Source organism: Acinonyx jubatus, chromosome C2 (assembly GCF_027475565.1).
Source record: "Acinonyx jubatus isolate Ajub_Pintada_27869175 chromosome C2, VMU_Ajub_asm_v1.0, whole genome shotgun sequence".
Taxonomy (NCBI): Eukaryota; Metazoa; Chordata; class Mammalia; order Carnivora; family Felidae; genus Acinonyx; species Acinonyx jubatus.
In genome coordinates this window covers 65,464,180-65,491,318 of record NC_069384.1, presented here as the reverse complement: position 1 = coordinate 65,491,318, position 27,139 = coordinate 65,464,180, and the positions used below count along the sequence as shown (strand labels likewise).

Genomic DNA, 27,139 nt, shown 5'->3' with positions numbered 1-27,139 from the left:
TAATTGAAAACCTATTATGTACTAGGTTGTAAGAAAAAGAGCAATTAAGATAAGGCTATATTATGAAACAGCTAGGATTTAATGCTGAGCTCAATTTAATCCTAGTGTTAAAATTCTTCTTTTGACACCTTGGACTTTTGAGAACTAGAAGTGAGGTCTGCATTTCCCCCTCTCACCTCACTACCATTCTCTTTCTTACCATAACTTCCAGCCCTGTGCTCATTAAGAACTTGGAATAAATGCTAACCTTGCATTTCGTGGATGTCCTTTTCTGGAGTTGACCTCTGAATGTGTTCTGTAAGCAAAGACATTATGCAAAATGCATGGAAGATATACCATGGAGAGGATACACCCTAAACAACTTGAAAACTAGCCTTACAGACTGTAAACAGTTGTGGTGGAGAGGAGGAAGTTAAGAATGTTTCCACATTGCCTGAAGATTATTTGCATTCCAAAATGTTTTATAGATAGCATTATTTAATATCCCCTTAAGAAAGTTGCATTATGAAATTCTTTTCATATAATCCAAGTTATCAACTCCAGTTCTTTAGCTTGAAGTGATGCTGAAGTTAATGAAGTCACTCAGCTAGTAATAATGGTCTAATGGGACTTGGCAAGAGTATAACCAAGTAGAATTTGAGACAAATTCAGAGCTAACGTGGTTCATGATGTATAAAGTGGGCTTTCTCCCTCATTTTTAATTCACTTTTCTATCACATCTAACCAACGCTTGATGTTCCATATTGTTGGAATTAGTCGGTTTTTTTCTTTTTCACAAAAATACTTAAGTACCTGCTACATAGCAGGCACTATAGTAAGTGCTGAGGCTGTAACTGTGAAATCGATGCATTACATAACAGGGTTGAATTGGCTGCTGCATTCAATGTGGAAAAATGATCAGGCAATTAGTAAGCTTTTCTTTTTCCTGATAGCCTGGGTGTAAAACAGAAGACACAGTCAAGCCCACTTGATTGATCTTGTCACACATTCACGGACATTAGGCTATGTATGCAAAGTCGGTTATTGCCTTTTTGTCATTTCCCTTTTAACACTGATTTAATAACAGGTAAGGGTATGCTTTTTACACTTCATCTGCCTTTGTATTCAGACTTCAAAGTTTATTTTTGAATAAAATATTATTTCCCCTGTGAAATGTTGAGGATTTCACAAACATATAAAAGAATGACTTGAAATGTAGAGATTTGTTTTATATCCCCTAGAGATAGTTGATAATTTAGTTAGGAATCCTGAAAGTCTCACTAATACACACATACGTTTTTCCTCTTTGTTCTTTCAGAGATAAGAGATAAGCTTAACACATTACCAGCAACTATATTTGGAACTGGCATTTATTTAATTATATTGGACTTTTTCCCCTAAGCAAATCAAGGGCATTCTTTTGATCTAATTCGATTCTAATGGTAAAAGCATAGAATTAGTACCTCCCAAAATTCTTAAAGAAATGAATAGTCAGCCAATTTTCTTGGCACTTCAGTAGTTCTTACTGCTGACAATCTATCCAGGGTTAGTCAACTCTTCCCACCCAAAACAGTTAATTCATGGAGAGCTATACAATATTAACTGCATAGAGATGTTTGCTGACACAGTTAAGCTTAACTAGAAACTCAAACCTTGCATCAGGCTGGTAACCAAGCATGTAGATATATGTCTCCAACATAGACAACCTACATGGAAACACCAATCAACAATATGCCCTAAAGGTCACAGATGTCAAATGCAGTGCAGTAAATACAAAGACAGAGCCAAATTTGGGTACCCAAAAATCTAAAAGTCTGTGTTGAAAAAAATAAAAAGAATTAAAAGGAAACCTGAGAAAATGTTTGATTCAACTGCATGAGACAGCTAATATATAAAGAGGTTATGTAAATTGATAACCCTAAACCCATTAGATAAATGGGCAGAGAACATCAACAGATAATTTCATAAGAGAGGAAAGACAACTGATTAACAAAGATTGTAATGGATATCTTTACCAGAAGGTAAAGAAATGCAGACTAAAGCAAGATGTCACTTTTTTTTTTTTATCAAATTAACATAGATGAAAAAGCAACAACATACATACTCTTGAGGTGCAACAGGATCTGCAGGCTTATATGTATGGCTGGTGGCAGAGTAACCAGATGAAAGTTGTCAACATATATCAAGAACTTTAAATGTTCATTTCACTTCTGGAAGGGTATACTATGGAAATCATTTTAATTTGAAACAAAAATTTAAACAAGTCTTTTCTTAGCATAGTGAAAAGTTCAAAACATATCTAATAATGAGGGAATGGTTAAGTAAATTGTTATGTCTACTCTCTGAACTACTATGGAGACATTAAAAATGTTTCTGAAGGGATACCTGGTTGGCTCAATCAGTTGACCATCCGACTTCAGCTCAAGTCATGATCTCGAGGTTCTTGAGTTTAAGCCCCACATCTGGCTGGCTAGCAGTCTGTCAACGCAGAGCCCACTTCGGATCCTCTGTTCCCCTCTCCCTGCCCTTGCGCTCTCTCAAAAATAAATAATATTTTTTAATGTTTATGAAGATTCTGTAATAACATGGAAAAATTTAACCCCTAAATAAATATTAATTAAGGCACTGTTCTGGAGACTGGAGATGAAAACAATGTGTAAAACCTAGTCCCAACCCTCAAAGAACTTAAACTGAGTGAATAAAAACTATAAACAAAGAAGTGTAATAATGTGTTTTTTAAGTGCTTTGTAGAAAAATGTACAGGGCACACAGGAGACCCAGAGGATGGTGGATAGTGTGCTTAGTTCTACCTCTGTGTAGTTCAAGAAAACTTTGTAACTAGAAAGATGCTGAGTCTTGAAAGATTAATTCACCAGGCCAATTTGGGAGCGAAAATGAATGGGCAGGATGGGGAGAATATTTCAGACCAAACCAGCTATGTAAACAAAGGCGGGTATTGTCTTTAAGTTCACCATGTATATATTCACAATAACAACCTACTTTTAGAAACCCCCTGCTAATGGTATTAAATAAACCTACATGTTGCTTATAGGGCTCTTCAGGCCATTTTTCCTTTTTTAAAATTCATTCCAGATTGTCTGTAAATATAACTCTTTATAATAAAAAATAAACATAATTAATAGGTTCATACACAGTAATGCCCACAAACAGGTGGTCTAAATTTTTGCTACAACTAGTGTTACATAAAGATTCACCAGCTATGCTTGTTACAGTGGCATCCCAAAATGCTGTTAATTGAATGAGTGACTCTACATACAGGTATACAGAAGAACTCATTCTCTTTCTTCTTCATCTAGATCTCCAAATGCTAGTTCTAGCATTAATAACTACATTATCTTGAACCCAGTGGGTCTACAAGAAAATAAAGTTCTGCCTTAAGGTAAAGGACCATGATGTAGAAGAGGGAATAGAGTAGTTCTATTTTCCCAAAGGGTCAAGTCTGAGCCAGGTTGTTGACTGCCTTTTAAAAATCACTATATAGGAGAACTAGAGGGTCTAAATATGAAATTGTGAAATGGTGAATCCCTGTCACAATATTCAAGCACAGTTTGAGAGAACCACTGTCTTTAACCATCTTCTCTGTATCAATAAAGCTTATTAAGTGGTTGGTATGGTATGACCACCCTTCAGCCAACCATACTTTACCTATCATTATTACTGCATATGCTCAGTCTTACTTTTGTCATAATGGATATTTCAGCATGTCTCTTACATGACTAGAGTTCTTAAATCTTTTACAGGTGTTGGGAAATCTTCACTGGTTCATCTTCTGTGCCAAAATCAAGTACTGGGAAATCCATCATGGACTGTGGGCTGCTCAGTAGATGTCAGAGTATGTGTTTCCGATATTTTAGTTTTTCTTTAGTCATATTAAAGATCAGTCCTTCAAACTACATGATCAAATTATAGTACTGTAGTCAAAACTGATACTAATAGCTAGGCTTTATTAACTACCTACTCTGCGTTAGATACTATGCCAGATGCCTTGTATGTCTTTTCTTATTTAATCTTTTTTAAACTGAGACATAACTGGAGAAACTAAGACATGGAGAAGTAAACTACCTTGATCAAATTCACTCAGTGCAAAAAAAGCAGAGTTAAGATTGGATCCTAGACTTAACCCAGTCTATGGCCATACCACCCTGAATGCACCTGATCTCTATCTATCTAAATAGTCTTAATCCAGAGACTTCTGTGTTAATTACTGTGTTATATACCCAGAGTTCACTTAACATGCTCCATAAAAAATTCTATCTAATCCTTTGGCACTAAGACTGACAACTTGGGGCTAGAAATATAAAGTCAAAAGCTTCTGGAGCCTTATGTCTGGGTCTTCTTCTCTTCCACTTCACATTTAGCAAACTTGGGTACAGTTTCCTAACTCTCTATCTTCCCAGATACTGTTGGTCTTTGCTAATCCCAACGAGTCCTGTCCAAGTGTCTCTTCTGCTAGCATACATCTCTCCATTGACTTAAGAAATGAAAAGGGAAGGAATTGTTCAATTGAATTAGTTCAATTGACAGTTATTTTCCTTCAGTTCTTTGAAGCTGTTGTCCCACAGACTGTGACTTATATTTCTAGTGATTGGAAATCTTTTGTCAGCCTAATTATTATTCCTTTTTAAGGTAATTTCTTCTCTCTAGTTGCTTTTAAAAGATTTTTTTTTTATGTTCTGTAGTTTTGCTAACTTATGTCTAGGTATGTGTTCATTTTTAGTCATCCTGTCATAAGGTTGTGCCTCTCCTGTCTGTCTTTATTTTTCAAATTTTTTAGCCACTATCTGTTGTCTTCCCTCATTCACTCTGTCTTCTCCTTTTGAACTTGTATTAGATTTTTTTAATGTTTTATTTATTTTTGAGACAGAAAGAGACAGAGCATGAGCAGGGAAGGGGCAGAGAGAGAGGGAGACACAGACTCCGAAGCAGCTCCAGGCTCCGAGCCGTCAGCACAGAGCCCGACGCGGGGCTGGAACTCATGAACCGTGAGATTGTGACCTGAGCCGAAGTCAGACACCCAACCAACTGAGCCACCCAGGTGCCCCAGAACTTGTATTAGATTTTTATTCTCTGTGTCTTTTAATTGTACTTACATGTTTTCTATTTTTTGTTTCTCCTTTGTGTGTTCTAGATCATGTATTCATATCATTAAGAATTTTTGGGGGCGCCTCGGTTAAGCGTCTGACTTCGGCTCAGGTCATGATCTCAGATTCGTGAATTTGAGCCCCGCGTAGGGCTCTGTGCTGACAGCTCAGAGCCTGGAGCCTGCTTCAGATTCTGTGTCTCCCTCTGTCTCCACCCCTCCCCCACTCACACTCTGTCTCCATCTCTCTCTCAAAAAATAAATAAACATTAAAAAAAATGTTTAAAAAAGAATCCCTTCAATTATGTCTAATCTGCTTTTTAATATATCCACCAAGTTTTTCATCTCAGTAACTATAATTTTTTATTTCTAGATATTCCTTTTGGTTCCTTTTCAAATGTCAAAATCTTTCAAAATATCCTGACCTCTCATTATGGTTTTACTTTTTATTTTATTAACATAGTATTTTATGATTTCTTTTGGATTGTTTTATTTTTTCTGAGTGGGTGATAGATATTCAACTTGCTGTGTATGCTGACTATACCTCATGAAAATGTATGTCTTTGTATGGTTTATAATTCTTTGAAGATGATCACATCTTCAGCAGGATATTTTTTTTCTTCTTCCCTGTGGAAATTTTGTGTGCTTGTTGTGTGAAAGTACAGTACCTTTTCATTTCTGTTGCTGCCAGAGCCCTAGGGATTTCAAGGGTACTTACAATTTTACAGCTAGGAGTCTCCATGCCACCTAGATAATGTATATTCTTTAAGTTTCCGATTCTAGTACAGGCCTGTGGTTTTCATTTTTTGTGGACCCTCTATCTGTTCTGTACCACCCCTACCTGAAGTCCCTGACAGAAAGTTTTTCCTACTTTTCTGAACCAGTGGACAGTTCTTCCTACTCTCTTTGACTGGGCAGCTCACCAAGGGTCCAGATTTCATGAAGGGAACTGTAGTCTGGTCTTTGTCACCCACTCATATATATTCTGCCTTAGAAGCCAGAAAACAGGGGCACCTGGGTAGCTCAGTCAGTTAAGCATCCAACTTCATCTCGGGTCATGATCATGAGATTGAGACCCATGTCGGGCTCTGCATTGACAGCACAGAGCCTGCTTCAGATTGTCTGTCTCCCTCTCTCTCTACCTCTCTCTCTCAGCCCCTCTCTCTCTTTCTTTCTCTCTCAAAAATAAATAAACATTAAAAAAAAAAAAAGCTAGAAAACAGATCTCTATTCCTGGATGGACACTAAAACTCCAGGGACCAGCCCCTGAAGCTGTCTCCTCTGAATCTGGGTCAGTTCCCACTTCTCACTCTAATTTTAAGTTCTTCATTTCTGGCATCTCAGGATTTCCCTTTATTTTCTTGAACTTGTCCTCTTTATTTTATAAAAATATTTCTATGGCATTTCTGTGAATTTGAAGTCATAGGGGACCTGTATGTGTCATTTCAGCCTGCTATGTTCCCAAATTCTTGGATATAGGAGAAAAACAAATACTAGATAATGAGTTCATTTGGCAACTTGCCAATAGCAAGTTCTGGACCGAATTTCCTTTTGGACTTTTCACAATCCCTTTCTGTGGGAAAGCATAATATTGAAAAGAAACTTAGATTTAAACTCCCACTTCCTGGGTCAGTTCCCATATTGCCTTTTGCTTCCTCAAGAGTGACTTTAGAGTAATCAGTTTACTTCTCTGAGCCTTAGTTTATCCTCTACAGAATATAGGTAAATAATGCCTGCTTTAGCTAGCCTTCAGGTTTGTAGGTTATGTTATACTGTGACTGATTTTACTGGAATGAGTCTGGTACTAATTGACTCCTATAAAGCCAGGCTGGCCTGAACTGCATTATTGTTGAAGAATGGGGCATATGGAGGTGAAAGTTATAACTCTTCACTGTGTCTTGAGCTAGTTGGTCTCTGTCTTTCATCTTTGAGAAGAATGCATTTCTTGAATGACAACATAAGTGAAAGGCATTTTTAAATGATAATCTTAAGGAAAGTTGTCATAGACATGTAAATTGTTTTGACTACTGTTGTAATAAAGTAAACAGTTCTTCCCTCTAGCAAGAATGATTAAATCTGATAAAAACCATTACCTAAATAGCTTGGAATACTTTCTTCTGTAGCAGCTTTTGTATTGCAGTTATAGCTTCTATGTTATTGAAACCAGAGAGAGGGTATCTCCAGAATCCAGGTAGATGTGTTAATACACTTTTCAAAACTCTTAGAAACAATTGTCTGTTTTAGCTCATTTTACATCTAAGAGCTTACTAAAAATAGAGATAATAAAGGTGATAATGTAATTGTTTAATTCAAGTATTGGGTGAAACTAATGAGCTTAATGTATGTACTCAGTAATTACTAACATTTTGGATTTAGTATGCATTGGAGAGGTATTCATAACTGAATTGAAGGGAAAAGGGAAAAGTTTTATTTTACAGTGTTCTTCATTCATGACTGTCTTCTAATTTTGTTGCCCCAAGTCTAATGGGACTAATATAAATGCATGGCTACTCTTAATCATGAAAACAAGACTTACAGAATTTTAATCTTTTCGCAAATTATAAATAAGGAAATTGACTTGTAATTTATTGTTCATTTTAATGGGATTTTAACTCTCTAATTTACACATTGCATACAATCAATATTTATTGACTTCCTCTTTGGGCAGCATAATAATGTGCAAGCACTGAGGAGAAATTTAAAAAGAAAAGACAATCTCTATCCTCACTAAGAATGTGAAGTAGGATCTAGTAGGTGGCACAAAGTTCATATATATGAATAATTTTAAAAATAACATACTGGGGTGCCTGGGTGGCTCAGTCGGTTAAGTGTCTGACTTCAGCTCAGGTCATGATCTCATGGTTCGTGGGTTCGAGCCCTGCATCGGGCTCTGTGCTGACAGCTTGCTCAGAGCCCGGAGCCTGCTTCCGATTCTGTGCCTTCTTCTGTCTCTGTCCTTCTGCCTCTTTTGCACTCTGTCTCTTTCTGCCTCTCAAAAATAAATAAATGTTAAAAAAAATTTTTTTAAAGAAATAAATAACAATAGTACTGAATGATGGCTTACTTTGCCTAAGCACCGGTTTTACAAACTAATTCAAGTGATTCCCACAACAACCCTTCCAGATAGGTGCTCTTAGTGCCCCTATTTGATACATGAAGCAGTAGAGGCACAGAGGTGTTAAATGTCTTGTCCAAGGTCACATTGCTGGGTTGGAATTCAACCCCAGGTGGTCTGGTTCAAGAGCCTGTGCTCTTGAGCACTATTCTGTACTGCCTCATGTTCCAGAATGGTATTAAGAAAAAAGTATTCTGCTGTTAAATACAGTAACCACTAGACTAATTGTGGCAATTTAAATTTAAATTTAATTAAATTAAAATTTTAGTTCCTCAGTTAAACAAACTAGCAACATTTGAACTGCCTAATAGTAACATGTTGCCAGTGGTTACTGTATTGGACATTTCCATCATTGCAGAACATTCTGAGACAGCACTGATAGACAACATTTATAGAGAAGGTTAAGTGTTAATAGCAGTTCAAGAGAAAAAGTTGAGGTGCTTGTAAAGAATGGAAAATTATATTGAGTGTCAATGATTGAACAGGTGGCCTGGACAATGGACAAATGGACTGACTATTCCTCAAGAAGGGGGATATATATTATAGGTGAAAGAGAAGTAAATGATAATAAATTCACTACTGGACATAATGAAGGGAAGTATCTATGAGCTCTCCAACTGAAACTGTCCAGAAGGCATTCAGAGATGAGGTAGGGAAGCTTAAGAGAGAATTCTAAATTGGACTCATCTATATAGATATAATCCCAGACCGTGAGAGATGGTGAGTTTTTCCAAAAAGCAAATTTAGAAAGAGAAGACCTGAGAGAAAACCTTGGGGTATATTTGGAGAGTTGAAGATGAGAAGAGAGGTCAGAGAAAGACTGATCAAAGAGGTAAGAAGATAGCCAAGATGATGAAATACCACAAGAGTAAATGGAGATGAGAATTTCATGAAGGAGAGAATGAGTTTTGATATGAAATGCTATAGAGGTGTAAGAACTGAGAGAGAGGGAAAAAATGGTGATGATGAAGTCAATCCTGACCTTTGACCTTTTACCTTGCAATGGAAAGTTAGTAGTAGAAACCAAATGATGTGAGTAGGCAAAGAGGAAATAGAGACAAGTTTAAATCCATCTTTCACAAAGTTTAGAGGTTAAATAAAGGAGTGAATGGGTACAGAATAGAAGGGAAAGCAACAGTCTTTTTTTTAAATAGGGGAAATGAGCTTGGCTAAAGGCAAAATAAGATTACTAGAAAGGAAGAGGCAATTAGCAGTAACCTTTATATTTTTCATTCATCCATTTGTTCCTTTAGTACATATATTACATGCCTCCCGAGTTTCAGACACTGCAAGGAATTGGAAGTATAGCAGCAAATTAGACAAGCTTGGCAGTATACTTTTTTGATGGTACATGACAAGGTAGGGGTCCCCAAACTCCTCCCCTTCTTTGGGGGGTCTGGAATGGAAACTGTATAGAGGTCAGAAGATTCTCAGTGTGTTGGGGAATGGGTTGGGCCAAGGACTTCCCAGCAGCTGAGGGCCTCTCTCTTCTTGCTTTCATTGGTGCTGGTGGTCCAGGGAGCTCTTACTCCTTAGAGCCCATGTGAACCATAAGGTCTACCACCCATTGCCATAGCCAAATTCATTGTCATACCAGGAAATGAGCTTGACAAAGTGGTGATTGAAGGCAATGCCAGCCCAGCATTGGAAGAGTGGGTGTCACTGTTAAAGTTGCAGGAGACAACCTGGTCCTCAGTGTAGCCCCAGATGCCCTTGAGGGGTCCTCTGATCCCTGCTTCACCACCTTCTTGATGTCATTGTGTTTGGCAGGTTTCTCTAGGTGGCAGGTCAAATCCATGACTAACACGCTGAGGGTAGGGACATGGAAGGCCATGCCAGTGAGTTTCCCATTCAGCTCAGGGATGACCTTACCCATAGCCTTGGTGGTGCCAATAGAAGCAGTTATGGTATTCTGTGCAGCCCCGTGGCCATCATGCCACAGCTTCTCAGAGGGACCACCCATGGTCTTCTGGGTGGCAGTGATGGCATGCACTGTGGTCATGTGTCCCTCCATGATCCCACAGTTGTCACAGATGACCTTGGCCAGAGGTGCAAAGTAGTTGGTGGTACAGGAGGCATTGCTAACAATCTTGAGGGAGTTGTCATATTTCTCATGGTTCATGCCCATCACAAACTTGGGCACATCAGCAGAAGGGGCAGAGATGATGACCCTCTGGCCCTATCCTTCAAGTGAGCCCCAGCTTTCTCCATGGTGATGAAGACCCAGTGGACTCCACAACATACTCAGCATCAGCATTACTCCATTTGATGTTAGCGAGATCTTGCTCCTATAAGACAGAATTAGGCTTTTCATTGATGGCAAGTTTCCCATTCTCAGCCTTGACTGTGCTGTTGAGTTTGCCATGGGTGGAATCATACTGGAACATGTCCATGTTGTTAAGGTCAACGAAGGGGTCATTGATGACAACAGTATCCACTTTGCCAGAGTTAAAAGGAACCGTGGTGACCAGGCACCCAATATGGCCAAATCCATTTACTCCAGGCTTCACCATTGTGTCTCAGGGATGTGGCTGGCACTGCATCAGAAGATGTGGCTGTCTGTCAAAGGGGGAAGAGCAGGGGCACCTGGATGGCTCAGTTGGTTAAGCGCCTGACTCCTGGTTTCGGCTCAGGTCATGATCTTACAGTTTGTGCAGAGCCCGCTTGGGGTTCTCTCTCTCTCCCTCTCTCTGCCCCTCCCCTGCTCATGCTCTCTCTCTCTCTCTCTCTCTCTCTTTCTCTCAAAATAAATAAATAAAAAATAAATAAGTAAACTTAAAAAATTTTTTTAAATAAAAGGGTGGAGGAAGAGCAGAGAGCCTCTTCATGCTTTATAAAAGTTACAAATAATAGGGGCACTTGGGTGGCTCAGTTGGTTGGGCATCTGACTTCAGCTCAGGTCATGATCTCACAGCTAATGGGTTTGAGCCCCGCATCTGGCTCTGTGCTGACAGCTCAGAGCCTGGAGCCTGCTTTGGATTCTGTGTCTCCCTCTCTCTCTCTGCCCCTCCCCAACTCATGCTCTGTCTCTCTCTCCATCAAAAAATAAATAAACATTAAAAACATTTAAATAAAAGTTACAAGTAATAGGTAAACTCCTCAAATGAGGTAAAGCCTTTTGTACTTAGTCTTGATATAGTTTTTAATAAAAAATCAAAAGGTGAGTAAATGAGAAGTACCAAAGTGACAGCAGCATTGAGGAGTCTGGTTCCTTTTCCCACTTAATTAGCAGCATATACTGTTGCTACATTTTGAGAAAACCCTTGCTTGCATAGCTGTCAAGTCTTTAATGACTTAAAGTATCAGATACTTGATGACCTGATTTAAATATAAAACATATTTCTTATAATTTGCCATTACTCTTAGTCATGCTGGGCTCTTAGCATTGCACCAACTGACCACTTACTGTATCCAGAGCAATACTTGTTGTAATGTCAAGTTTTCCCTTGGAGACCACTCACCCATATGAAAGATATGTCATAGCTACAAACTATAAGCCACTGGTTTAAAATTCTTAGGACTCATTCCATTTGAATTAAGTTAAGCTAAATATTAGTTGAGCAAGTTGGAAAGGAAGAAGGATACCTTCTCTTGTAATTCTGGAAGGAGACAATGAAAGAATTGATTAGGGAAGGTATTCTGTGGTAGGAAAGAGTATAGATGAGGACATCTATGTGGCTTGGGAGTGAGTATATGTAGCCAGAGCAAGCTGGCTAACAGACCTAGTACATTGCAAGACTAAGAGGGCATGCTACATATGTATTACATGATTGCTATTCTTGGAAGTCACTGTACAGTCTTTTAGGGGAGGCAACATTAGACATTTGAAATAATTTTAGAGAAAAAAAAGTGATGTCCTGCATTGATTGCCAAACTTAATTATATGTCAGAATCACCTAGGGATCTGTCTGTAAAAGTACAGATTTTTGAGCCCCATCCCAGAAGCTTCAGGGACAGTCTAAGAATCTAATTTTTGTTTAAGAAATCAAAAATGCAGCTTGAATCTAATTTTTAACAAGGTTTCTATTCGTTCTGATTTAGTTCATTTTCAGAATTGTACTTGAGAAGCACTGGAATTCAGTCAAATAAGAAATCCAATGTAATAAACCCTTGGAAGATGAAATATTCTGAATTTATTCATTGATTTAAACAAACATATCCAAGCATCTAATATGTGCCAGGTATTATGCTATTTTCTTGGTCTACCAATATGAATAATGCATGACTTCTTCCCTTAGGCTTACAGTCTAATAGAATATACATCAACAGATAAATTATACAATATGGTTAGTGAAATGATAGATGGATAATAACTTCTTACCAGGGTGTTATGGGAGCAAATATAGTATCTAACTGGCTCTGGTTGGTTTTAGATGGGGAAAGGAGGCAGAATCAAGAAAGGTTCACTAAAGTGGCTGAGCTTTTCAATAACATATAATTGACCCTTTCCAGTGGCTTAGCTTGGAAATATTTATAAAATATACGTTTCCTTGTGTTTTCAAACAAATTTCACATAGTTAAACTTTCTTTTAATGTTTATTTCTTTGTTTTGAGAGGGGAAGAGTGGAGAGAGAGGAGCAGAGAGAGAGAGAGAGAGAGAGAGAGAGGGAGAAAATCCCAAGAGAATCCCACTGTCAGTGCAGAGCCCAATGCGGGGCTCAGTCTCATGAACCATGAGATCATGACCTGAGCCAAAATAAAGAGTTGGATGCTTCACTGGTAATCCACCGATGCCCCTAGTTTAACTTTTTTATTGATGACTTAGCATGATCACATATTATCAGTTCTTTCACCATACAGCAAAATAGTGATACCTTTTATCACAATATACAGGACTAATTTTCATCATCCACAGGGCTGCACAACTGCTATGATTTTGTTATTCTCATTTTTCTGTCCTATCCTCTTTGTTGTCAATCTGATAATGGTCTTCTCTTGTCAATGTGACGGTATGTAGAGTATCTTACTTAAATTTTTCCTTAAAAGTATTTGGACAAAAATATGTGAATAAGTAAAAAGTGTGATGCATTCTGTTAAATATATGAGTTTTAGTACATTTTATGACATCTATTTTTAACCACTTAGCTATCTTGCTTTTTATTATTTCACAGCCACTAAGTGTATATAATACAACTTCATTTTATAGGCAAAGAAACTGAGGATCAAAAATATCAGGGATAATCAGTGGCAATCAAGAGTATAATCTAGGCCTCCTGATAACCAAAATAGTTCCATTTTATAAAATCAGCAGTTCTTAACTAGGGGTTATGGCAAAATCATTTGGAGAATGGTTCAAATTATGCATGAGCCAAATCCCAAAGGTCCTGATTCAGTAAGTCTGGCTTATTCTTTTTTTTTTTTTCTTTAAGGACTTTTTTCTCTCTCTTTTTTTTTTTTTCATTGTTACCAAGGTATAATTAACACATAAAATTGTAAGATATTTAAAGTGTATATCATTGGTGATTTGATAGACATCATGAAAAGATTCTTCTCATCTACGTAGTTAACACATCTGTTACGTACTTGCTCGCTTATTTATTTATGTATTTATTTGGAACATTTAAGTTCTACTCTCTTAGCTTATTTCAGTTATATAATACAAAGTTATCAATTATGGTTACCATGTTTTAAATTAGATCCTAAGATCTATTCATCTTATAAACTCTGTACCTTTTTCCCAATCTTTACCCATTCCCAACTCCTGGCAACTACATTTCTACTGTCTGTTTCTAGAAGTTTGACTTTTTATTTAGATTCCACATGTAAGTAGTGCCATGCACGATTTGTCTTTATCTGACTCTTTTCACTTAGCGTAATTCCCTTGAGGCCCATCCATGTATTTGCAAACAGCAGGATTTCCTTTCCTCCTGGCTGAATAATATTCCAGTGTCTGTGTATGTGTATGTACACACCATATCTTCTTTATCAATCATCCATTGATTGACATGCACTTAGATTGTTTTCATACCTTGGCTATTATGCAGTGAACATGAGAGTCCAGATATCTCTTCAATATCCTGTTTTCATTTCTTTTGAATAAATCCCCAGAAGTGGGATTACTGGATTATGTGGTAGTTTAGTTTTATTTTTAATTTTTTAAGGAACTTCCATACTGTTTTTCATAGTCGTCGTACTAATATACATTCCTACCAGCAGTGCACAAGAGCTTTTTTTCATCCACATCCTTGCCCACACTTGTTATCTCTTATCTTTTTTTGTTTTTAAATTTTTTTTAATTTATTTTGAGAGAAAGATCAAGAGAGGGGCAGAGAAAGAGAGAGAGAGAGAGAGAGAGAGAGAGAGAGAGAGAGAGAGAATCCCAGGCAGGCTCCACACTGTCAGTGCAGAGCCGGACATGGGGCTCAAACCCACGAACCTTGAGATCATGACCTGAGCCAAAGTCAATAGTCAGATGCTTAACTAATTGAGCCACCCAGGCACCTGATCTCTTGTCTTTTTTATGACAGCCATTCTAACGGGTGTGAGGTGATACCTCATTGTAGTTTTTGATTTGTATTTCCCTGATTAGTGATGTCGAGCACTTATTCATGTACTTGTTGGCCATTGTATGTCTTTTTTTGGAAAAATGTCTCTTCAGTTCCTTTGATCTATTTAAATCAGATTGCTTGTTTTTTTGCTATTTAGTTGTGTGTGTTCTTATATATTTTGGACATTAACCCCTATCAGATATATGATGGGCATGTATTTTCTCCCATTCCATAGATTGCCTTTTCACTTTTTTGATGGTTTCCTTTGCTGTGTAGAAGCTCTTTCATTTGATGTAGTTCCACTTGCTTATATTTCCTTTTGTTGGAACATATATTTTTTTAAAAATTCTTGGAAGATTCTGAGGCACACCTCCCAACCACCACACTATAATCTGGCTCTTAGCTATATTCTAATACATATAGTTCCCATATATCAGAATCTATTTCTGAATAGTTATATAGTATAGTCAATAAATGGCTGTAGAGTCTAGATCATGAGAAAGGGAGAGACTTTATTTTTTTATTAATGTTTATTTTTGAGAGAAAAGGAGAGAGAGAGAGACACAGAGTGTGAGTGGAGGCGGCACAGAGAGAGGGAGACACAGAATCTGAAGCAGGCTCCAGGTTCTGAGCATCAGCACAGAGCCCGACATGGGGCTCAAACTCACAAACTGTGAGGTCATGACCTACGCTGAAGTCTGATGCTTAACCAACTAAGCCACCTAGGTGCTCCTGAGGAAGGAGAGACTTTAGAGTTTACTCTAAGAATGTCTCCTAGAGGGTTTTTAGCAGAAGGGGATGTGATCTAACTTGCATTTAAAAGGATCACGCTAATTACTATATGAAAAACAAATGGGAAGAGGGGTGCAAAGGGGGGAGAAATAAGTAGGCAAGGCTGTAGTGGGGAGATCATTTAGGAGATGATTGCATTAATTCAGGCAAAGAGATGGATCAAGGCTTTGACCTGGATGCTAAGAGTGGAGATTGTGAGAAATGAACTGATTTTTGATATATTTTTAAGACAAAAGCAATAGGATTTTCTGACAAATCAGATATGCAGTATGAAATGAGTTAAAGATCACTCTTAAGTTTTTGGTCCTTTGAGTAACGGGAAGGATGGAATTGCCTTTTACTGGGAGAAGAATAGTCTTAAGAGGAAGATCAGGAAATTATTTTCAGATATGTTAAATTTGAGGTGCCTGTTAGACATCCAAATTGTAGTCTAGTGGATATGGTAGCCTGAAGTTCAAGGGACTAGTCCAGGATGGATATAAATTTGGAATTCATCAACATAATGATGACATTTAAAATCATAAGATTAAATGAAGTTGTCAAGAGAGCCAGTACTGATAAAGAAAAGAGATCCAAGAACTAAACCTTGGGATGCTCCAACAATTAGGGAGGTAAAGATCACCCCAATGGAGACTGAAAAGGATTAGCCAGTGAAATGGGAAGAAAACCAGGAGAGCGCAATAACCTGGAAGCTATGTACTACAAAGCCGAAGAGTAATTATTTGTATCGGTTGGGAAGGTAAGATGAAAACTGCTCATTCGTTGATCATTGGATTTAGCAATGTGGAAGCCATTGGTGACCTTGATAAGGAATGTTTTAGTGGAGTGATTGGTGCACAAGTGTGACAGGAATGAGTTCAAAAGAGAATGAATGTAAGGAAAAGAATTAGAGACTTGAGAATAGACACCACTCCGGAGAACTTTTGCTGTAAAAAGGAATAGAGAAGTGGTATGGTAGCTGGAAGAGGACTTGAGTTCAAGAGAAGCTTATTTTAAGATGGGAAAAATTATGGCATGTTTGTATGCTGATAGGACTTATTCAACAGAGGGAATATTTGATGATAAAAAAGGAGAATTGATAGAGCTACACCTTTGATAAGAAAAGGGACATAGGATCTCAGGCATAAAGAAGAAGGGGATTTGGCCTTGGGGACACAGAGTTTCTCTGTAATGGCTGGGAGAAAAGCAGATTATATGGGCACAGATGCGGGGAGGTGGATAGATATGTGAAGAACAGGCTGTCGAAATTCTCTTCCGATTGCTTCTGTCTCAAGAAGCAAGGTTCTTACCTGTTCTTAAGGATAGGGAAAAGATTTTGGAAATTTGAAAAAGAAGAGAAATTGTGAAATAGTTTTCTAGGAAAGGAAAAGAGGAAATGGACTATGAAACTTATTAAAGGGCAGCCCCAAAGGTAGACTGGAATTTAAAATGAATCCAGTCAGCTTGAATGTGTATTTTTCTGAGTTTCACATTCAGCTAAGCTGGGTTACAGGCATGGAATTGGAGAAAAGGTGGATATAGTCAAGGTTGGAATTTGGTCAGATGAACACAGTGCAAGAGAGGGGCAAAGCAGTGACTGAAGTGATGAATTATGGCATTTATCCACAGGAAGTGAAGATTTGGAAATGGAGGGAGAGCTGTAAATGTTAGGATTGTTGTATGAGAGAGTATTAGAGGGAGGACTCTTGAAAGACAGGTGGTGATCAGAGAGAGGTGGTATGAGAATGATACGAAAGAGCCATGCTGAAACGGAATGTCCAGTGCTTTAAACTGGAATGAGGGTGCTCCTAGTGTCTTTAGTGGTTATAATAATTATTTTGATGGATTGATTTGTTAGGTTCATGACTACAAAGAAGGAACCCCAGAAGAGAAGACCTACTATATAGAATTATGGGATGTTGGAGGCTCTGTGGGCAGTGCCAGCAGTGTGAAAAGCACAAGAGCAGTGTTCTACAACTCTGTAAATGGTAAAGCATTTTTTATTTCTACTATATATTAATGGTCTAGGAGTACAGATAATCAGATAATAGAATATGCTATGGGATGCTAGACACATCTTATTTTAAGGAAGATCTAATGTACTGACAGCTCTTTAAGTCTGCATATCACATTTTATTTTTTTCTTAATGTTTATTTATTTTTGAGAGAGAGAGATACCTGGAGCAGACTTCCAGGTGGAGGTGTATAATCGAGGACGTAACTGGAATGCACAAAGCACCTACTGTGTCAAGGGACTAAACCACTGAGAGCTATAATTTACCTATAGAGTTTTTTTTTTTCTTCTGCCCCTTTCTTAGTTCATTTCTTTAAAGCACTTTTTTTTTCTTTTACTGTGAAATATAATCCCAACTTGTCTTTGATGTACAAGATTTGGTGTCTCACGGGGCACCTGGGTGGCTCAGTCAGTTAAGTGTCCGGCTTCAGCTCAGGTCATGGTCTCACAGTTTGTGAGTTTGAGCCCCATGTTGGGCTCTGTGCTGACAGCTCAGAGCCTGGAGCCTGCTTCTGTTTCTCTGTCCCTATCTCTGTGCTCCTCCCCTGTTCATGTTCTGTCTCTCCCTCTCTCTCTCTCAAAAATAAATAAACATTAAAAAAAAATTAAAAAAAAAAGATTTGCCATCTCACCCTTTTCCTTCTGGTAGATGCTTAGCTCTTAATTGCACCTCATTTATACTATGCTTAGATCACATTCAATATTAGGTAAACATTGCAATTATTCAGTACCTTCTTCGTTCTTATAGCCCCCTTTCAATATCTTATCTTCCCATATCATAAGGTGTTGTGGATACTACAACAAGAAGTAGAGATGGCCATTGAATACATACTATAAAATACAGGATGAGTTGTGTTCGTTCAGACCTGAAGTGTCACAATCTATTTGAAGAAACAAAACATTCATAAATGAAACAAAACAGTTATAAGATGGTGACACTAATATATGATATTGTCATGCAAGAAAATACATGATAATGGCATATATTAATAGAATGTATATAAATGAGAAGAACAGTAAGGTAAGACTGGTGTAGTGTTCCATGACTTCTTAGAGAACAGAAGAGAAGGAAATGAAGCCTGGTTTAGATCTAGAATCAAGTGATAAACTTGGATTATATCAATCAAATGACTTGACAAAGTTGCTACCACTCTGATCTGGCAAAGCAGGTTTGGATATACAACACTTTTGCCATTTAGATCTTTTGAGAAAGGGTTAAGATCAAAATTATAAATACATAATAAAGACCATTTAAATCCTAGAAACTTTATGGAGTTCTGAGTTGTGAACTTACTAAGTGCTGAAGAAGTCCATCTAAATCCATATTTATTTATCTTTTTTATACCTACTATTCATTAGTGATTTGTCTCTTCCTTGAATATTATTGAAATAGTTGCATATATATTATGTTAATAATATATATTATGTTAATTTGTATATATGACAAAACTGAGATATATTCCTCTTTCTTAAAGTTTAAAAAGAAATCCCTGTTAAGAAAGGCCAATTTTTATGTTCTTTCACCTTAGCTCTGGAACATTTCTCTTGGTAGAAACACTGAAGGTTCTTTACTCCATCTACCATCCTTGGTTTCTCAAGAAACAGAGCAGAAGGATCACTCCATTCAAATGCACAGTCTTTACTCTTTAAACAGTTACTTTCTTCCCTCAAACCCTACCTTTCTCCCACTGTGATGAACTAGGCTGGCAGTCCCTGAAGGAAACCTGTAAAGTGTCTGTGCCCCTTTTGAAGGTTAGAACATATTCTGATTAACTGTCACACTGACTTCTTTCCTTTGGGCCCCACTGTGGCCCTTATAGCCCATAACCTACCAAGAAAGAACTTTCAGCTCATTGAAAAATAAAGAAAAAGGGTGCTCAAATGTCCTTAAAAGCTCAAAAGCCTTAAAGAGAGAGCCTCCAAAAATAAACTCCTCCCTATTCAGCTAATAGCTCATCTAGGCCTTTGTAATCCTTGCATCTCCCAACCAAAAGCCTCACTCATAATTTTTTGAGATTTATATCTGGGAAGTTAGGGAGAGGAGAAAAAGCCACTCCTTTGACTTAATTCTGCTTTCCCCCAGATTAGATTACCTGAGTTCAAATTCTGCTGTTAGATTGCTGTTAGATTACCTGTTAGATTACCTGAGTTCAAATTCTGCCTAACTGTTAGATTACCTGAGTTCAAATTCTGCCTAACTCACTTACCATGTGATTTAGAGCAAGTTGCTCAGCCTCTCTGAGCTTTAGTTTCCACACGTGTACAATGAAGATGATAATTCTTACCTAACATGAGGGATGTTCTGAAATCAAATTAGAGAACACATATAAGGAACAATGTGTAGCATATAAGTGCTGAATAGATATTAGCTATATTCTTTAATGGTAGCTCTTTTTAAATCTATCCTGTATTGGGGCGCCTGGGTGGCGCAGTCGGTTAAGCGTCTGACTTCAGCCAGGTCACGATCTCGCGGTCCGTGAGTTCGAGCCCCGCGTCAGGCTCTGGGCTGATGGCTCGAGCCTGGAGCCTGTTTCTGATTCTGTGTCTCCCTCTCTCTCTGCCCCTCCCCCGTTCTTGCTCTGTCTCTCTCTGTCCCAAAAATAAATAAACGTTGAAAAAAAAATTTAAAAAAATAAATAAAAAAATAAATCTATCCTGTATCATGTGTCCTTAATGCCTAATAGAACCCATTATTGAGGAAAGTAGAGTGAGTACAATTGAATACAGGGCAAGTGTCAGATCTGTATTTCTCTATTTGTTCCAGATGCCAGGAGGATACAGATTTATCTGAGCAAGCTGTAACTTGCACAAGCACCTTATTTGCACAAATGTCTGTAAAAATCGGAGAAGCCAAATAGTTCTAACTTTTCTGCCCTTCTTTTTCAAATTGACATATCTCACATCTTGAAGACAGAGGAATCATCAATTTCACATCATCTCTTCATAGTAGAATCTAGGTAACATAGGAAATGGTTGAGGGTTTGAAAATCTGTAGTCTTCTAACCACATGATGATACTCTAAACTCTACTATGCATTTTCCTCTTTTGTCTACCTACTCTGCATTTTTGTCTGCTATACCTGATTCTATTTAATTGTATTTCTGAACCTCATTACATTTTGTTATTTTTCTCAATCTCTCAGAAGTCCACCTATTTTCTACTATTCATACTTTTTGACTGGCTTTTCCTACCTTCTTCTAGTGACATAGTTCTTTTGCTCTATTAACTAAGTATCTCATAGATATCAAGCTTTCATAGCTAGTCATTAATTCAAAGAACTAAAAGATTAGACTTTTGAGTTAATTAGGCTCAGGTGATTTACATTTTGTCAGCTGCAAAATAGCAATTATATCAAATTAAATAAATATATTTTTAATAAATTTTTATTATTTAATATTTTATTAAGTAGTGGCGTATGTGTGATATCTATGACGGTACTATGCACAGTGCCGAAACAATTCGCTTTTGTAGGAATATAATTTCTTAAATACTTGAAATAGTTTTGATTCCTTTCATTGATGAGGTAGTTCTATAGTTAGGACCAGGCAGAAGAAGCACTCATCAAGTGTTTAATAAAGAAAAGCAGAAAAGACATTCTAAAAGTTTATTGACATTTTGCCAGCCCCTATAGAATTAAAAAGGGTTATGTAACTGACAAAGAAAATTTTGTAATTAATGATTTGTAGAAATTTGTAGAGCAAATTTTAAATTAATTGTGCCTGTGTTTGTTAATCATCCTAGAATGCTAGGTTTATTCAGCAACCTTGTATTTACTTAGCCTCACTTTGCCAGTTGTAAAGTGAAGAGAAATTGTTGGAGTATTGACATGAGTTTCTTTGATTATTTTAGGTATTATTTTAGTACATGACTTAACAAATAAGAAGTCATCCCAAAACTTGTATCGTTGGTCATTGGAAGCTCTCAACAGGGATTTGGTGCCAACTGGAGTGTTGGTAACAAATGGGTAAGCCCAGATTACTTCACTTTTAGTGTGAAATGTTACAGCAATCACAGGAATATACCTAACACAATAACACTTTGTAAGATGTCTGATTCGAAATTTTTTTTCTCTCCGTCTATAGATTGTCTTTTTATTCTCTTACCAGTTATCTTTCAAGCATTAGTTTTTCGTCTTGATGCAGTCTGATTTCTCAATTTGTTCTTTTACATATTGTGCTTTGGGTATCAAGTCTAACAACTCTTTGCCTAATCTCAGATTATACAGGTTTTCTCCTGTTTCTTTTAGAAACTTTGTTGTTGAAAGTTTATCTTTAGATCTGTGACCTGGTTTGAATAAGTTATGATGTGTGGGGTTTTGATTGAGGTTGACTTTTGTATATGAATGTCCGGTTTTTCCAACACCATTGGTTCAAAAGATTATCCTTTCTCCGTTGAATGGCTTTTACTCCTTTGCCAAAAATCAGTTGACCATATTTATATGGTTCTATTTCAAGACTCTCTGATTCTGTACAATTGGTCTCTGTGTCTGTCCCTTCACCAATATGACATTGTCTTCGTTATTATAACATTATAGTAAGTCTTAAAAGTATATAATGTGGTTCCTTTTTCAGAATTGGTTAGCTCTTCTAGTTCATTTGCTTTTCCATATAAATTTGAAACCAACTTTCTATATTGACAAAAATTCAGCTTGGATTTTGATTGAATTGCATTTAATCTATAAATCAAATTGGAAAGAAATTTTGTTGCATGTTCCAATCCATGAACACAGTATGTCTCTCCATTTATTTTTCAAAGCAAATTCTAGACATTGTATCATATCGTCTATATATACTTCTGTGTATAACTTTAAATGATAAGGACTTTTTTAATATAACCAAAATGTAATTGTTCCACATAAAATTTAATAATGATTCCTTACTATTAAATATTATTTTAATTCCCCATATGTCTCATAAATGTTGATTTGCTCAAAATAGTATCTAGATAAGATCTATTCATTGTATTTTGTTTGTTAAGTACCTTTTAATCTTACATTCCCCTTCCCCCACCCCTTTTTTTTTCTTTTGCACTCTGGCAGTTTGTGAAAGATAGTTTGCTTGTCCTGTAGAGTTTCTTGTATTCTGGATTTTGCTGACTATATCCGTGTAATGTCTGTTTACCTTGTTTCTCTGAATCCTAAATCTTCTCTAAAATGATGGTTAAATATAAAAAGATGGTCTAAAAGATGCAGGGGTTTTTGTTTTTTGGTTTTGCCTAAGTGGTATTATACATATAATTACAGTACCTGGTTGTCTGTCTCTTTGTGATGTTGACTTGTTACCAGCCGTATCCATCCATGATAAAATTCCCCATCTGTTTTTTATCTAATGGTTTTTTTTTTAAAAAAAAAGAGGTTTCAAGATCAAACTTCAAATTGGATATAAGATTCAATTAAAAAAGAGAATAAAAAGAAAAGCTAAAAAGAGAAACAAGAGAATAAGTTAAATGTATATGGCATCATACATATGTTATGTTACATATAGAATACATGTATATGTTGATGCACAACATATATATTATGTGCGATGTATGTATGTTATATGTACAAGTATTTGTTAATGTACAAAGATTATACAAGACTTCAAGTGACAGAGATAGATGTCTATCAAAAATGATGACTGATAAAATACATACAAAAGTTTGTATGTGAGCCAGAGTTAGTATCAGAAATACTCCTAAAGGAGGACACTCTGAAAATTTTATTCTGTAATAAACCAGATTTCAATTTTGGGCTATGTCTCCTAAATCAATGTCAGTGTTGGTAAGAAGAATCAAAGGCCTTGAACTCAAGCTATTATTGGCTTGAGGCAGTAAATACAACGATAATATTTTTAAGGAATGGCAGGCTACGTAGTTGAAAACACTTGTGTTCCAAGGCTAGGTGGTAACTGAAGCACTGTAAGATTATTGTGAAGGGCGAAAAGATGTGGTAATTTTGCACACACATACTATACACCCCCAGTTTAGATTATTTAAAGAGAAAGACAAATAATGTCAAAGGAAGAAGAAAAGCTAGGCTCAACTGGGCTGTATTGATTGTATTGTGCAATATTGATTTGCTGTCATAAAGTGTCTGCAACCAGATTTTGCTGACTATTGTAAATTGAGCTTATAACATGTCAGGAATCCAAGTCTGTTTTATTTCTCATATGTGAATAGAATTTAAATTAATTGAACAACATTGGCTCTATATTCCTTTCAGTAATAGAAGGAACACCACTCTGTCCTTTGGGTAAAAATTGAAAAAAAAAAGAAAAAAAGGATTGTAATAGCCAGTCACCCAAGACCACTAACCATGAGTGATCCATATTGTCTGTCCTCTCTTTCCCATGACTCTTGTGTCAGCACAAACAACTATTTGGCTTTTAATTCTTTCCTTTTACTTTTCATTTTACATTTCAGCTGTTTCTTTTCCTTTTCCATTTGTTGAATCCATCTTGTCCCAGGCATAGCATCATCTGTGGTCAATTTTTCTGGCCTTCAGCACCCTTGTTTCTTATTTTCCTGAAATGATCTATTTTTCTTTACTATTCATAGACAAAAATATGTATGGTAGGTATAGAGCTTATGCATGCCCAGAAGCTTTTCATTTTCCCCTCTGGCAAAAGGTTTGAGTGCCATGCTAGGTTCTTGCATTTTCATTCCATTGAGGTTTGAATTCACTCTGTGCATCTACCTAGAAAAATTCCTGAGCTGTTAGCCTGAGAATACAGAACTTTGGGAGAGGTCAAGTTAACCTACTTTCATATACCTGGTGGACATTCAGTTATTCAAGTAGTCTATAAAGATTCATGGAAACAAAATTTGAGTAGTTAGATGAACAGTTGGAAGTCTATAGATGGTGAGGATGGATTGATAAATGAATAAGTATTTGGAAGAAATTGGGAGAAAAGTAGGTTTATAGGTGATGGGTAAGCGAGAGTCAGTGAAATCTCAATAAAATAGTGTAAGCTACTTACACTTAAACATTACACATCTACATCAGAAGGGTAAATTCTATTCACCTCTTCATTATTATTTGTTACAGGGATTATGACCGGGAACAGTTTGCTGACAACCAAATCCCACTGTTGGTAATAGGGACTAAACTGGATCAGATTCATGAAGCCAAGCGCCATGAAGTTTTAACTAGGACTGCTTTCCTAGCTGAGGATTTCAATGCAGAAGAAATTAATCTGGTATGTGTTTTCACTCATGCATTTTTGTGTTATCGTTAGGCAAAGCCAAAATTGAAGACTTAGGTCATATATTCTCATGAAAGAAGCTTTATACTTACTATCAGTCATTTGGGTTCTGATCCAATATGTAGTGAAAATTGGAATCAACATAGACTGTCAGATAGGGAACAGTCAACTCAACCTTCTTATATGCTGATCTGTGGGAATGTTCAAACTTTGTTCTATGAATAATGTAAACCCTGGGCTTTTTCTTGAAAAGATTTTTTAAGATCATACCAAAATCAAAATAATTAAATTAAGGTAACAAAGGTCACTGACATCTTGATTATTCTTGCTTTAGAAAAGCCTCTCAGCTTCTTAAACTACAGACTTTAACTTCAAGAACAAAGAAATAGATAAATGAGAAAACTACAAACTGTGGAAACTAGGAGTGCTTCATGAGCAGTAATTAATACAAACTTGTATGTATACAGAGCACTGAGTTTCTTCCAGAGAAAATTTAGCTCAATTTGAACTGGATGCTAAAAAGGCTAAGAGAAGTTTTCACATAAGCCAGATAATGTTGCCCAGAGAAGGATCCTGGCCAGCAGCTTCAGTCATGGTTTATATGTCATTGTTCACAAGTAGGATTTCTGCAACATATTCAGTGCACTGGCAATTCCAGACATATGGTGCTAGTTGTGGTTTAATAATACTAATGACTAGGGGCTCCTGAGTAGCTCAGTTGGTTAAGTGTCTGACTTTGACTCAGGTCATAATCTCATAGTTCAGGAGTTCAAGCCCTGCGTTGGGCTCTGTGCTGACAGCTCAGAGCCTGGAGCCTGCTTTGGATTCTGTCTCCCTCTCTCTCTGACCCACCCCTGCTCACGTTGTTTCTGTCTCTCTCTCAAAAAATAAATAAATAAACATTAAAAAAATTTTTTTAAATAATAATGACTGTAATTTACTGAGCATTTATTACATGCCACGTACCATTCTAGTGTTTTATGTACATTATCTCATGTTTGTCTTCACATCAACACTGTAAGGTAGGTACTGTAATTAACTCCATTTTAAAGATGAATATTAGAACCAGAGAGAGGTAACTAGGCCGTGGTTATACAGACAGGTCAAACCAGGCACTCTGACTCCAGAGCCAGTGCTCTGCAATTGAGCCTGTCTTCCACTTAATTATTCTCCAACTAACGTTTAGAATCTTGGAACTGAAAAAGCTCTTAGAAATCATCTAAATCACTAATTACCCAAACCTGACTATATATTTATACCATCAATGTAGCTGTGAAAAAATTTGAATAAGTGTTCCACCACTGGAGCTTTTTATTCATAATATCTGACAGGAGGACCAGGGCTCTATAGTTTTAGCTAATGACTCAGGTCATTCTGATGCCCTTACTCCAAATCAACAGTTGTGAACACTGGTTGGTTCAAACCAACCTCTACCCCATAACTGAATCCACTTCTGCCTGCCATTCTGTTATTTTTACATTCTGCTTTGTGGTGGGGTGCCTTATTTTTCTCACCTGCCACCATGGAATATTCACTGTCAATGCCCCAGCTAGTTGAACTGGACCATGATATTTCAGAGGATTTCTGCTACAGAGGATATATAATGTCCTTGTTGCAGAAGTGTTGAAGTTGCTTTGTTTCAACATTATTTCCAGTGGGAAATTTGCCATTGAATATACTTAATTTGTTCCAGTAATTACTTTCCATATATTTTGGAATCTATCTGTTTGTAGTGCCTGTGGGTTTTTGTGACAATCACCCAGGTATGTATTTTTCCTACTTTACTTGCAAAGGCAGCACCATCTTTTAATTGTTAACAAGTTATAAAGGTACTCAAGTGGTGGTACTTTGGCACACATGATCTCCACAGAGTTCACACATACAGCATACTTTTGCCCTGTTATCAATGTACAGCTTCAAGAATACAACAGAAACAAGAGGGTTTTGAGGATTCAGGGCAGAAAAATGAGGAGGAAAATTTGATAGGAGTTTCAAAAAGAGATAGCAGTCAGAAAGACTCAGCAAGTAGATATTAAGCCTCAAGTAAAAATGTAATGTAACAATATTAGTTACAATATTGAATTCACTTAAAACTGTTTTAAAAAGTAAGAATCAACATAAATGTATATATCAAAGGTGGAATCAAAGTTACTATCTTGTGCCTGAAAAAAAGTAAATTGGTTTAAATTATAAAAAGGGAAATGATTACTTATTTTTTAAAATCCTGTTAGGCTTATTATGTCTAGGACAGATTTTCTCTGTTGTGTGTTTACTTCAAAGTGATTATATTGAAGCATCTTCCCTAGTTTCCTTCCCTTCCTTTCTCAAGTTTTGACAAGCTATTTTAAAGCTATTAATCTTTGGTATTTGCCCCCAGCCGTGGTCAATGGCAGATGGCTCTTTCAACTCTAAAATTGGCATCCTAAAATCATAGGGTCTCTCTAGCCTGGTCAATGTAAAACCGTGAGCCTTAGAATTAAGCTTTGT

At 36.8% G+C, this 27,139-nt stretch overlaps 1 protein-coding gene and 1 pseudogene across 1 annotated transcript in view; one reads left to right on the top strand and one right to left on the bottom strand.

Annotated features, from left to right (window-relative positions):
* RABL3 (RAB, member of RAS oncogene family like 3) overlaps positions 1-27,139 on the top strand; it is a 37,940-nt gene that overhangs the window by 710 nt on the left and 10,091 nt on the right. The window contains exons 2-5 of the mRNA XM_015072763.3: positions 3,741-3,832; positions 17,313-17,442; positions 21,318-21,432; positions 24,496-24,646. Of these exons, the coding sequence (XP_014928249.1) occupies positions 3,741-3,832; positions 17,313-17,442; positions 21,318-21,432; positions 24,496-24,646 (488 nt within the window). The remainder of the gene's footprint in view (positions 1-3,740; positions 3,833-17,312; positions 17,443-21,317; positions 21,433-24,495; positions 24,647-27,139) is intronic.
* LOC106975425 (glyceraldehyde-3-phosphate dehydrogenase-like) lies at positions 9,309-10,932 on the bottom strand (annotated as a pseudogene).